This window comes from Lolium rigidum, chromosome 7 (genome assembly GCF_022539505.1).
Source record: "Lolium rigidum isolate FL_2022 chromosome 7, APGP_CSIRO_Lrig_0.1, whole genome shotgun sequence".
Lineage (NCBI taxonomy): Eukaryota > Viridiplantae > Streptophyta > Magnoliopsida > Poales > Poaceae > Lolium > Lolium rigidum.
The window spans coordinates 65889714-65904283 of record NC_061514.1 but is presented as its reverse complement, the minus strand read 5'-3'; the positions used below and the strand labels follow the sequence as shown (position 1 = coordinate 65904283).

General features: G+C 47.9%; 1 protein-coding gene across 1 annotated transcript; it reads right to left on the bottom strand.

Moving 5' to 3' along the window:
• Positions 1-9943: 9943 nt before the first annotated feature.
• LOC124674620 (probable methyltransferase PMT15) lies at positions 9944-13651 on the bottom strand. Its single transcript, XM_047210663.1, has 6 exons — positions 12925-13651; positions 11733-11943; positions 11342-11639; positions 10857-11249; positions 10688-10765; positions 9944-10520 (listed from the first exon to the last, which is right to left on the bottom strand). Exons 1-6 carry the CDS (start codon positions 13630-13632, stop codon positions 10298-10300), a joined length of 1911 nt encoding a protein of 636 aa, XP_047066619.1. The 5' UTR covers positions 13633-13651; the 3' UTR covers positions 9944-10297.
• Positions 13652-14570: the final 919 nt, after the last annotated feature.

Here is a 14570-nt window from a genome sequence, read left to right as displayed (position 1 = left end):
TATGTGTCGTCGTTTTTTCGGAATTTCTAAAATGGATACGCACGGTATGAGAACTTAAAATTGCGGAATAAGTGTCATGGAATGAAATGGAGGAATTTTATGTTGCAGCTGATGCTACCATCGTTCGTGCAAGATAGCTACAGCCTCTATGTGGTGGACACGAAGAAGAAACATGTCCACATAATGGACCCAACAGAAACCTGTTCTCCAGAGGACGACGTGAGGGAGAAGCATCATGCTGTGGCGGTGAAAGTTATCAAGAATCTCCGCAAGTGCATCAACGCAATTTTTGATGACTGGGAAATGGAAGGTGGTGAATGGAGGTTCGAGTACAACCTTGATATGCATCCAATTTGTGAGAGGTAAGGGTTTGTATGACTCAGGAAATTTATGTTGCGGCATGAAAAGAAATGAGCTGATTGAAAAAATGAATAACATTTGCAGGGAGGACAGCCCATTTTACGTGCTCCATTACATCAGGGAATACAAAGAGGGGGACCTACGATACGCCCTCACGGAGGTGAGATATACAAGTTTGTTGGCCGGTACAACTAAGGTGAAAATTATTCTAATTAGTTTGTGTTTGATATGGCTGCAGACAAGCATCCGGTTCGTGCGAGAGGCAACCGCACTGCAGCTGGTAGGAATGGCGGACAATGAAGGAGAGCTGCCAAGGTTCTTCTATGATGTGAAGGTTTGAGAACCATGTGGTGCAGAAGAAAGTGGACAACATGGGTGCCTAGCCATTCATGTACATGGATGGCATGTTTGTGACGCCGTTGTCTAAACAGTCCAGATATTATAAAACCTATCGTATGAGAGCCTTGCCAGAAGTTGACGGTTAGCCATTAATGAGTAGAATGGCATGTTTGTGTCTTCCTGGTGTCAAAGGTCGACAAATCATGAAACCTATCCTATCTTATTGTAATGTGCTTGTAAGACCTGATGCATTATATTCTGAACCTGGTGTTTATCGTAATTGCATCCCATATATTTCTCTAAGACATCTTGTTCGATATGCAGAAGATGTAGACTTACTATGGTTCTAGTGGAATTTGTTGGAATCCAAATCAGTATATGGAGGTCTTTAAAAAAAGGTACATGTCTTTAGAGCTGTGATTCGACAACTAGGCGAATGAGAGAGTACAAACATCCACAAGAGAAGGGTTGAAAGCTTAGTGGTACATTAGATGGGTTCAACACTTAGTAGTACATGCAAATTAAAAAGTTCAACGCGTAGAGAGAGTCATAGACATCTGGTACAACTAAATGGTGGTAATAACTAGCATGAAGCCGAATTGGTGAGCATATCATCAACGCCAGGAGCGAGCACAGCCCACAAAGCATCATTTGCAAGGGTGGTCTTGTTGTGCTGTATCTTGAGGACCTCATGGAGAGTATCCCTCTTGATCTTGTATAAGTTGAACTGATGCAATAGATAGCATAGTGAGCCAGTGAGCACGGGGAAGGAAAAAAAAAGTTGCAGGCGAAAGGTCACCTTCGTTAGAGGCAGTTTGAGATGATGTCCATCATAATGCCTTGAGAAATGGATAATGGCTAAACCGGACTCCTCCCTGTGAAATGAAAAAGTGATTACGTAAGACATGCGCAGTTAGTTAATGGAAGAAACACAAAAGTATTCTGAAAAAAGTACAGACTTGCTGAAGCTGGTGTCAGATAGATGTGGGACTTTGATGTCCCATTGATCCTTCGGTGTTGACCAACCAGCATAGAATTCATGCAAACATGCAAACAATGCATCATGTAGCTTGGAAGCAATGAATTCAAGCTGGCCGTTAGGTCTTTTGCCTCGCGAGGGATCAAGCACATGCATTTCCCTGGATTTCATGTCCCACATGATAAGGATCCAGCCATCCTCGAGCGGAACAGAAGCGAAAAACTGGTACGACAAAAAAATGTTTGAGAATAAATAGTGGTGAGTGCTGGGCAAAGCAAGCAAAATGTGGACGTCGTATTGATGAAATGTTGTACCATTTGGCAGTGTGTGACGTCGTATGGGATATGATCGCCAACAAATTGATTCTGGATGGATATAGTGTGCAGGTAGTCAACATCGGCAAGGACAAGAGTCTGCACGTATGGAAAATAAAAAGGGGTGAGTGAAAAGTGTCAGATAGATACAACGATAACTATAGTGCTGAGTATGAGTGTGTCCTAACAGCGAATTCTGGTTCTAGTTCATGCTTCCAGCTCAGGTAAGGGAGTTCCTTATTTGCGAGATGGTCTGCCTGAGCATACCGCCTTGATACAATGGTTAACATTTCATGGTCCATTGGTCGATGCCCGACCAATTGCTGCTGCAGTGTGAGGCCAGTAACTCTAGCAAGCCGTGGGATATGGTGAACTATGTAAACCCTGTGCAGGGAAGAAAGAAACATATTTGAATAATCATCATTCCAGGATAAACGACAGATGGAATTTGAATCAGCGGTTCGCTATGATGAACTAACCTTTGCAAATCTTGTTCTGGAGCGTCTGAAAAATGCTTCTGAAGCTGATCACCCACAGAGATTGAAGGAGGGTAGGGGATAGCTCCTCTATTCCATGGATTGGTTGCAAAACCAGTGTGAAACACATACTGACGCTTCGGTAGGGATGATGTGGTTTGTCCAAAAACGATTATATCTCCCATGTCTGGCAAGTGTGAGTACAGCTCGCTTGTTTTCGCAACTATTTTTTTTGCCCACTGGGAAATGGTGCAGGAAATTTGTGAGTTCGACTCCATACAACCCTTGTGCTTTTTGCGGATTCCACAGGTTGTGTCCGGTGCCAATGGCCTTTTGGCAGAAGCGTCGTCACGAACAGTCGAGAGCTGTCAGCTGTTCAGAAAACGTAAGGAAGCAGAATTAGTAGTAGTGCAAGCAATCAAAAGGTGGAGGCGGGTCTGTCTAGAAATACCTTCAGAGTCAGATAGGTCTAGACGCTGCCCTGCGATCTTCAGTGCAACAGGGGTGCGGAATGGATTAGTCGATCTGGCTGTGAAAAAAATGTGGGTGTCAACTAACGAAAAAGAAAATTACCACAGTGCTAACCAAACAATTGAGGGGTAAAAACCTTTTGTGTCTTGGGATTTCTGCAAGGGGCATTCACTGAACCCGCGCGCAGGGCAGCAAATGCATCGTTTGCTAAGTGAATGGATAATTCGATCACAGTACTTAAGCATGTCATGCATGATATTCTGCCTTGCATTGTTGATGTGCATGATTGACCTTGCATTCTGTTCTTTCATAATCATCGTAAGTTCATCCGCGACCTAGGCAAAAGATGCAGTAGGCAACTTAGATTGATTATGTAATGTGGGTGGTGTTACAAATAAAATGTGTGCTTACCAGCTGTGGGTACTGCTTTCTTAGGTAATTGGCAAAGTCCATCGCTCCAATTGGCCCTGATGTTGGTGGGGTCGGTTGTGGGTGATTTTTTGCAGCAGTTTGCGGTGGCAGCTGAAGAATCGGCGTAACAACAGGTGTAGCGGCTTCGAGGTTGCGTGTGCCCTCAGCCATCTGGACTACAGTCTGATCCTCTAACTCCAGGTTCAGGTGATCATCAGGGATGTAGGATCGCGTGTAGCAAACAGAGGAAGCTTCCCTTAACTACAAAATGGTGCATGTGTTTGAAATATGGACTCTGGATATGATGCCATAATTTTGAGATACTGTACTGAACTTACAAGTGCAGAACTATATGTGGAAGGACCAGGGGCGATGTCGGACGCCATTGTGGTCATTCTTCGTAATGAGTCCTGGTCGAATAAACTGATCCTAGGGAGGGCATTGTGTGGCTTGTTGAAAATGCCAATATCAAGGTTGTCAAGGAAGAAAACCTGCACCAGAAGGACAGAAAGTTATCACAATTTGGTGTGCCTAGCTGAACAAATGTTTGACATGTGTACAAAAAAATGTGGATTAACCTGTAGAAATAGATGACATCCAAATAAGTTCGTGCTAGGACTTTGTGATGCAATATCCTTTTTAACCTTCCGTACGGCATCCATAAGTGCTTCGAGAACATAATCACACCAATTGTACTGTGGGATGTTCTCTGTGTTCCCAAGTGCTCCCCAGAAATCGATGGTTGCGTAGTCATATTTGGTAGTGGGTGCTAGAAGATGACCCATTACGAAAATGACAAAGGCAATCTGGAAGCAGTCTTTCTCGAGCTTGCTTGACTCATCAGTGATATCTCTCCTCAAGAAAGCCTCAGCAGCGCGAAGGCTGTGAACACCAGAATTGTGCATTCCAAGAGTCTGCTTGATGAAATCTATTGCTTCAGGGGTTATGCGCGCATCGCGTCCGTTGACGTCGCGGTTACCGCAAGGAATGCCAAAGACCTTGTGCACGTCTGCTGCCCTGAACTTGATTGCTTTGTTTTTTGCCAAAACTATTGCACGATTCCTGGTGTCCACCTTACTCATGATCCAGGAACTGAACTTCAAGTTGAGCTTCTGAATGTCTGGGAGACAGAGCATACCTTCGAAGCCTATCTCCCGCACCAGCCACTGCTTGAAATCACCGAATGTTTGCACAAGAGCGTGCACATGCTTGACGGAGCAACGGGATGTTGGTGCCGGGGGTCTGGGGTCACTGCTGCCAGTTTGAGGAGGGCGAGCTGAATCAGATCTGCCATCGTCATCATCGGACTGAAAACCGCAACTGCCGGCGTGGGACATGATACCTGAACACAGCATGAGCATAGATGTCAAACATGGGAGGTACAGCGTGCATGTCAGTACTCGTAGATCTATGAAATTGAAAGATTGGCTGCAAGCAAGGGGCAGAATGCCATGGCTGCTCTGCAATACGATGCAGCGGCAGCGAACGAATTGTCTGAAGCATAGAGAAGAACACAAGAACGAATGAAAAAGCGAAGGTACCTGTGGTGTGCCAATGGCGGCGGCGGCGGAAACACGAAAGATCTAAGGCTAGGTTCTGGTTGAAGTGTTCCACCAGTTTTGGTGCGCAAGGAGAGCGGTAGGGTGAATACAATGAAGCAGAAACTGGTTTCCACGTTGACAAGTCTGGATGTCAACGACACATGTCGCGAGCCACCGGCATTTATTTGATCTGGGGTGGTTGAGGCTTTCTACAGTATGATGGGTTTATGAATTAAAGAAAAAGAGTTCCGATACGAAAGTGGAGGTCGAGACCAGAGTTTCTTTTAAATGCTGACAGGAGATAATGTGGCATTACAGACAGTTGACCTCAGTCAATACAGAAACACGATACGCTAAATGTACTAATAACCTGATACAAGCCGATAAACTGACATAGTGCCTAGCCGATAAACTGACATAGTCCCTACAAACAGTTGATGTAGCCTATGAACTACTGCCTAGCTGCGACTGTCATGAGCAGGACAACACCCAGGACCAGCACAGTTGCGATCAGGTTAATAACAGCGATCAGAAGACTAATCCAGGCCATGTCAGGATATCGATCTGTGCGCTGCGGAGTCTGCTGAAGGATTGGAGACGCTTCGCACCCACCGTGCCCGCGACGAAGGACTGTGCCTGTAGGCACCGATCCATGGGCGTCGTTGGCAGCTGCCTGTGCTGTAGCGGCCGGCGGCGCGACCTCTAGAGGGCGGCCCTGAAGCAACGGCAGCACGGCTGGATCGACGAGCCGACGCGGCAGCTGACGGGATTGATCCCCTACTTGGACACCTTGAGATGCTTGTTGCGGTTGCTGAGCCGGAGCCACCGCGTCAACATTTTGTAGCTGCTGATACTGGTCAAGGTTCCCCGCGTACACATCCTGCCACTCGAAGAAAGGGCAGACGCCATCCTGAACGAGCAAAAAAACATGTATTGAGGCAGGTGCGCAAACCATAAAAGAAAAGGGAAGATGTAGAATCAAGCGATCAAGATGTCGGACTAGGAAAATTACGCTGTAATGGCTGCACATGTAGAAACGCACGCCCGGTCTGGTGCCGCGGCGACAGATCTTGGTGACAATCTCGGAGCCGCATCGCGGGCACGGCACCAGTGGGAGGATCTGCTGCATGAGGAAGGATCCAGCGCTGGACGAAGCCGAAGACATGCTACTGTGGCCCAAAAATGAGGTAGACCCTGGATAGATCGGCGACGGGAGAAAAGTAGTGGAAGACGAGATGCAAAGAGGCTTGTGCCGGAAGGAGGAAGAACCCAGATGGGGAAAAAGGTGGGTAGACCGACATTAAATGGGATCGGCATGACGGTGTACCCGCAGTACATGAAACTGTTCACACGGTTCCTCTCCAACTATGGAAACTGGACCAGTAACGCCCATCGACGGAGTGGACGCGCATGTGTGGGCCATGGCACAGCAGCCTTTCCCGTATACCAAGGGGATACGACGTTCGATACTTGTCAGTAGCACAAATCTATGCGCATCTGGACGGTCCACAAAACAGGATCAGCTGAGCCCGGGTTCAGATGAGCATTTTCGGATGTCCCCGGCACAAAGTACTAGGGTTGTTGCAAAGCTCAATTCCTTTTCGTTTCATTTCATACAACGGTTTTGTTGATACAGTAACTAGTGTCGCAGTCTTGCAGGATAATTGATCGTGAGACTCATTATATTTCATGTCATGTCAGCGACAGAGATTCTTAACCACTACTAGCATCCTATGTAGATCTTGCGATATTATTGGCTCATTGTCATTGCTACCACTAAACCAGCCGACTGTTTACATGCAGAGCCTGGAGAGGTACAGGCTCTATTATGCAGTGTTAGGTGAACTTGACACTTTAGCTAGCTGTAAGCTGCCCAGAAGATTACAAGACGAATCTCAGATGAGAGGGACCTCCGGTAATGTCCAAAAGTCTATATGTCAATTCAATTCAGTACATACCCCCAGTCACCAAGTGTTTGGTCTTTTGCTCCTCCTGGCCGGGACCAGTCCATTCTTGGGGCCGTTTCATTACTTTCTACGAATGTAGTACTGTAATTATTGTTGCAAGATCCACCTTTTGATCTCACTAAAGTTTAGGGTCCCTACTATTTCGGGTCTAGACACGCAAACTTTTACTTGGGTTTTATTAGATTTAGGTGGTCTGATGTATAAGCAAATGCTCCGAGTATTGGATGTCTTTGTGTTAAGAACCGCTAGTGAAGAAATCAGGATTTGATCAAATAGATAGTGTTGACTTAGGACTCGTTTGGCTGTTCGGGCTAAACTTCTCTGGTAAATATTCTCGGCCGGGAGTAGGCAGAAACAGGAGCAAACCCCCGGAATTATTTTCCCGACCTCCGAACTAGGGGCAAAATCTCCCCGTGAGAAGACCGGGATCCCGCCGGGTTTCCTGTAACCAAATGAGCTACCAAATGAGCCCATATAGCGTTTAATCACTGTTGGACAAGGCTAGGCAACGCTTAAGGGCATCTCCAACGGGGAGATCCAAATCGACGCGATGGGCCATCCGTGTGTGTCTGTTTGGGTCGGCGCGCAGATAGTGGCTGGCGTCCGCCCGACCGCGCTGCACCCAACGCTGCCAAATATGGGTCACGGCCAAAGTATTTGGCATTTGGTCTTTAACTCAATATAAGGCATATAAAATCATAAAAGATAAATAAGTTTAAATTATCCAGATTTATTACATAAAATTATTGTACACCTATTAAATGACAAAGTACCTGTTCAAATAAAATGTAAAATTATACAAATGACCTAGGCATTGTTTTCTTGGGATTTTCATCATTGTTGTTGTTTGCAACATTGTTGCCAACATGTGCTCAACCAAATCAACCTAGAGCTGGTTGTGAGGTTGGGTTCCGAATTTCGTGATGCACATGGAGGATATCCTGGAATAAAGCCGGACTACCTTGAGGAGCAACCAACTCTCCCCGCCCTTCCCAATCATTATCATACAGTGAATCATCCTGCTCTACCTCAAGCACAAGTCCCTTCCTTAGAGACTTTCTCTAGTTTTTTTCTAGTCTTTTAGCTCTTAGTTTTCTTCATGTTTTGTACATAAGACCTTTTTATATCTAATAAAATGTTGTTGTGGGGCTTTTTGCCTCAGAGTCTTGCTTCAAAAAAAAACAATCATGTTGTGCATGATTATACAAGCGGTTATCACCTACCACATGGTTTGCACACTCCATGTTCTAGCAGGGTGCCTGACGATAGCCCAACAAGCTTGGAGGATACCAAACGTCGTCTTTCCGGGCTGCCTCTTGCTCTTTGGTAAACCTTGCCTCCTGTTCTGAATTGGGACGACGGATTGTCTTCACGAGCGTCGCCCAAGGTGGATAAATACCATCAGCAAGGTAGTACCCCTTGTTGTAGTGGTGGCAATTGATCTCAAAATCCACATCAGGGGACTGAGCTTGCGCAAACCTATCAAACACCGGAGAGTGCGCAGCACATTGATGTCATTGTGTGAGCCAGCCATTCCGAAGAATGAGTGTCATATCTATGTGTCATGTGAAGCAACGGCTTCAAGAATCACTATGCACCCCTCCGAATGTCCCTTGAACGACCCTGCCAACCAAAAGGGCAGTTCTTCCACTCCTAGTGCATCCAATCTATGATGCCAAGTATCCCAGGAAACCATGGATGTGTTGATTGACAATAGATGGGTCATGTCCTCTGTAGTAGGTTGTCTCAGAAATTCTTCACCAAAACAGCGATCACTGCTCTGCAGAACCTGTACATCGCTTCCAAGCATCTGGACTCGCTCATCCGGACGTACTCATCTACTTACTCACCGGCAACACCAGATGCTAGCATCCTAATCCCTGCCGTGCATTTCTGATATGAAGACATGCCTACCTTGCTAACTGCATCCTATTTGGCGATGAAGTAGTGGTCTTAGATCTTGACGCCATCCATTATCCGGTTGAACAACGATCCGGACATGAAACATTTGCGGCGTGAACAATTCCTTGTTGTAGTGGAAGTAGCTGTAGAAGAGCATGGCGTGCTCGCGTTCTCTTTTGCGATCCAAGACCGCCGCGCGTCCCGAAAAGGACCCCCGGTACACAGGGATCTGCGCGACGGTTTGCTCGTGGATGAGCAATGTAGCCTCCATGAGCAAGTCATCGTCGGACTCATCGTCCGAGGACGTGTCGATGATGTTCTTGTAGAAGAACTCGTCGCCGCAGTCCATCATGATCTACAAGTGAAATCTAGAACGGATTATGTGCAAACGAATTTCTTTTATTTTGTAAGAGGCGAATATAGTGCGATTGTTCTACCGTTCTAATCCTAAAAGTTCTTATAAAAATGAATAAAGTTTCGAAGAAACAAATGGATCGCCTCCTCATCATCTCTACTTTGCCACACCGTTGTCCATACTTCACTCGCATCATTCTTGAGTACTAAGTTCTTGTTTTGCCAGAAAACTTGCATCTAAGAAATATGTCGTCTTCGCTTAGCAGGACAAATGAGTATGGCGTGACAAGGACAAATTTGTGCTATATACATCTCTGACAATGTCGCTTTTGGGTGCTTTGCTTGGCTGCGGTTTTTCTGGCAGATAATTGGGAAATTTTGCTTGGCTTGTCTTCCTCCCCTGCTTTCAGCACCGACCATGACGTCTTCACAAAATAACCCGGAGATGCTGGCTCTGAAGATGACATGTGACCTCTGCATTTCATTTACAAGTCTCTTCTATTGTTAAATAGTCATGTCTCCTCTGAAGAACAGCTCGGTGAGAATGTTTAGGTTGTGCGAAAAGGAAAACGTGACCAGCAACCTGATCTACAATTGCTTTCGGTGTGGTGCACCAAACTTACAACCAGATGGAAGGTCAAAGGCAAAGGTCAAGTTCAGAGTGACAACTGCATGCGCACGAGTGAAAGTGGCGTGCATGCATTCAGCACCATGGGCGTCTCATCAACGGATTATGTACAGTTACAAGTTAGGTTATGCTGGTCTCACCCTCATGGTCAAGGTAGTTAGAACCAAATTACTGAAGAACTGTAACCATTTGTTCCCGAAGTGCAAAGAAATGTCCCTGTGTACTCCATTTTTGGGTCTGACTCAGTAACCACTGAACAGCCATGGGATTTATAATTAACTCTGTACAGCAAAAACATAATAATCTCTCTTCACCCTATTTGGCTGTCCTTTCATATCAAAATCTTTGCTGGTTTCCCTTCTCATATGCGCCCCATCTCTTCTACACCATAACCCATTGGGCAGATCTCCACTATGTAAACTCTACTTCGCCAAAAGAATACTCAAGAAACTAAATTTCAAAATCAGAAGGCAAAACAGTGGAAGCAAGCCAACTGAGAGATCTGCCCAGCATGTCAACTTCTCTGCTTTTTTATGCTTTTATTTCACGTTATTGCTATTGATTTTCATCCCCAAGTGTCCAGTATGTCTTGACAACAAGGAGGAGCTTCTCCCGGACGAGCGGACCATCTTCGTGATCCACGATCTGGCTATTCCATCTCATCCCGTCCGCGATGCTCTTTATCTTCACTAGCAAATCAACATCATCTCGGATGATCACCGTGCCCTCCGGCCTCAGGATTCTGTCCATCTCCAGCAGAATGGTGTCCATCTCACATCTTGCAAGCAGAAGTTAAAAACATCAGATTTTAACAATGGATTATCAGATTTTATGGGACTAGCATCGTACGGGAGACTGGAAAACATAGACAAGAACAATCACTGTCTGAATAGGACAAAGAAAAGGGCAACCCAAGATTCAGTTTCTACTGCAACTTATGCTTACCTGTCCTTGTACAGACTGAAAACTGAATCAGCATGAATAAGGTCGTAGGTCCGGGGATAGGTAGACATGCCCTCACACCTGCAGTGATACAGAAAGAGGTCACACACCCCAACAAAATACATGATCTTCTCACTGATGGGCGGGCCATGTTTGCAGTACGAGAACTCACCAGTCTTGGTAGTTTCCAATGAGGCCACGCTCAAATATCACACCAAGAGTTGTCGAGTTCCCAACAGTTGGGACCATATTCATTACCCACATAGGGTCACCCACCAATGCCGCAGCAAAGCCACCAAAGCGGGCATTCATGTCCAGCAAGTTGCGGTACCGGCCCTTCTGCCCAAATTGACTTATCACGGACTTGTAGTGCCCAACCCTCTTCTTCCATAACTTGGTATCTTCCTTAAACATTTCATCGGTTACACCCTCAATGCTGCCACTGGCAATTCTAGGTGGTACGGCAGTGAGCCTTTGCGGCCACTTCTTTAACTCACCACCAGCAACCTCCTTGATGTCACTAGCCTGCGGGAGTGGAGTTATACAAGCCTCCATCTTGTCATACCTACAAGCAATCACAAGAATATAGTTTATCATACATAATAATCACGAGTTGGACTTCAAAATGGAGAATGTGGTACTGCAAGTTTAAGTTACCAGGCAGCATCTGGATTTTTATTCGAGCAGAATGGTGGGGACTTGATGAGTTTGCGGGAGGCCTTGCAGTGGATGTGATTAGTAGGTTTTTGCCAGATTGCAATGTCGCCAACTTCCTTGATCTTCTTCCAGCAGAGGCTTTTGGCAACTGCCTCGATGGCTTGTTGCTCTGCATTCAGGTCCTCCCTGGTCCTTTGCCATCCCTTCGCGTGCTTCTTCCAGTTGATTGGTGGTCCTGACAAGATCCAATAGCCCCCAGGACGCAGAATGCGATCGACTTCAATCAAGTACAGACCATCTGTGTGTCCATGTGCACATTAAGCAACGGATAATCCACTGAAAGTTCTCAAACATTGGTGGTTTTGGGGTGCAATCATGAAGGTGCACATACCGTAGAGCTGCCAGGGGATTAGGCAGCGGGAGCAGTGCGCCATGTCAAAGGCGCGTGCAGGATAGGGGAGCCGGTTGGAAGCGAGCACGCCGATCATCGCCGGCACGCCACGTTCCAGCGCAAACTGCACCTGCGCCTCGTGAGAGTCCCGCGGAGCGAAGGACATGGCCAGGATGTTGCGTGACAACAAATACGCTCCCCAGCTTGCCACCTGAGTAGCACAATGCACCACATTAGGGAAACCAAAAAACCAATTCCTACAAGGCGCCCTAGAATGGCAGACTCTCTAAAACAAACAGACCAAAGTTCCAAGGTCAAAATTGACTCAATTCTGTAGATGCTAGAAGGAGAGAGAGTGAGTGATCTAAAACAAACAGGCCAAAATTCCCAGGTCAAAATTGCCTGAATTTTATAGATGACACAATGAGAGTGAGAGTTATCTAAAACAAAGAGGCCGAAACTCCAAGGTCAAAATTGGCTCAATTATTTATATGCCACAATGAGTGAGAGCGAGAGTGATGAGAGCGAGAGTGAAGAGTGAGAGTGATACTGTAAAGGCAATCCATTTCGACAACATCACTGCAGAAAGCAAATTCACCTTCTTACAGTGCTGCACCCAGAGAATTTGATCCATGGAAAGCAATGGCAACAGGTAGGCTCAACACGCCGAGTTGTAATTGCTGTGCACGTGGGACACTTTATCAACGGACTAGCGTGTATGTGCACGTAAGTAACCAGCAGCAGCGTCCTTGAAAAGATAACAGATCTGGTATGTGTGCCCAGTTCAGCCTTTCTCAAAGAGAAACGGGCGTGCGACAGTTCAGTACAGCCCGTCTGTGTAATGGCTACGTTACAGATGCAAAAGGTTAATAAGTGCTACCAAATCTTCTAAAAAAAGGCTGCCTGATGGAGTGATCGGTGATCGGGTCGGAGAAGCAAAGCTCCTTCCCGGGCCAGAACCCATACGCGCACCCTCCAGAGTCCAGACTACGATCATGAAATCTGGAAACTTCGGACACCCGCAAAGCAAATCCCATCCCCGAGATCTCCGTCCCCTGTTCCTAAACCTCAGTTAATAACCCCCGAATTTTACCATAAAAATGCTTTGTTAATCGGCGGCTCAAATGGTAGAAAGTGATTCGAGAAATGGCAAGCGAATACTGTCTGTGTTTTGGGAGAATCGATAGCATACCCCGCATCCGGTGTCGAGTGCGGTCCTGATGGATCCGTCGTGGAGCGGGATGAGCTTCCCGATGTCGTCGATGTAGGCGCTGGCGCCGTGCGGGAACATGGTGCCGCCCCCGGGGAAGCGGAACTTGTCCCCGTCGACGCGGATCCAGTTCTGCACGGCCTTCTCGACGGTGAGCTCCTTGTGCGGGACGTTGGCGAACCAGGCGACGTCGCGGCTGGCGGGCCACGGGAAGGGATTGCGGTACCCGCGGGGCGCCGGCACGAGGCACCGCAGCCGCTCGCCGCCGGACGGGCAGTGGCGCTCCCGGTACACGAGGCGGTCCCTTGGGAACCGCAGCGAGCGCTCCACGTCCTCGCACGGCGTGTACTCGGAGTACCTGGCCGGGCACGCCTCGTAGGCGCGCGGTGCCGGGGTGGACGCCGCCTGGTTCGCCTCGGCGGTGTGGTGCGCGCGGAAGTCGAGGGGAGGGGTGGGGGAGGCGCGGTTGGGGAGGGAGGGGGAGGGGGTGGCGCAGGTGACGGCGGCGGTGGTGGCGATGGAGACGGAGGGAGCGGTGGGGGTGGGGGTGGAGGTGAGGCCGCCGTGGTGCCAGACGCCGGCGAGGTAGGAGAGCGAGCAGAGCACGGCGACGGCCGCCAGCTGGTGCAGCGTGGGGCGCCGGGCGAAGGGCGAGATGTGCAGCTTCGTGGCGGCCGCGCCGACCGCCATGGCGTGCGTGCGGGCTTTCCCCTGCGCGCTCTGCTCCGCCGCCGCTGGACTGACTGGGCGCGTCGCTTTTCGCACGGCGCCACCCTCCTCCCGAGACTGTGTGGTGTGCTTAAAGTTTTGACCTCGGATTGGGGAGCCGATTAGGTGGAGACTGGGGGAAGGAGGCCGAGGAAGGGAAGGCGTATATGCGTTTTGATTTGGTAGGGAAGAGCGGCGGGCGGGTGGTTAATTTCAGTATGCAGAGGATTGCGCTTCCAAATCCCCAGCTTGCTCTTTCCTCCATTTGGATTTTTTTGCAGCTGTACTTTGTCTGGCCCTCCGTCTGCCATTAAGTTAGTCAAAACTAGCAAGGAGTATGCGTGCGTGCGCGTACCACAGGTGTATGCCGCAGCAGGTGCGGTTTTCGTAAAGCATTACGACAGGTGTATGAGTACACGGGTGGCACGTAAAAAAAACACCTACGGTAAATCTATAGAAATTTTATTTACGGCAAATCTAGGTTTACAACGGTCCGACCTTTGCCGTTCGATTTGGTTTCAACGACCCGGATATGTTCTGACCAATCAACTCCTTGACCTCTTTCCCACGACCATATGGCGTTATGCCCCACCCCTCTTGTGTCCGCACCACTCTTCCTCTCTCCTATGGGTGCCGTTGCATTTCTCCTCCTCTACCTCTCTGTTCTGCCTCCACCGACAACTCCTCCCTCCTCCTTTACATCTCCGTTCTGCCGTCTCCACTCTGCTCCGATCGAGACCACTCGTTGTCAGCATTAATATGTGTCGCTATCCAACCCGCGCGTTCGCGGAGGTATTCATAGCGTATCCCTTCTCCTACCACCTGTCATGTAGCTTGAACGGTATGCCTTTTGTAGTGCATGTGTAAGTTAATTTAGGGTTCTTGGGTATTGGTATAATTTAGGCGCCATTATATGTTGC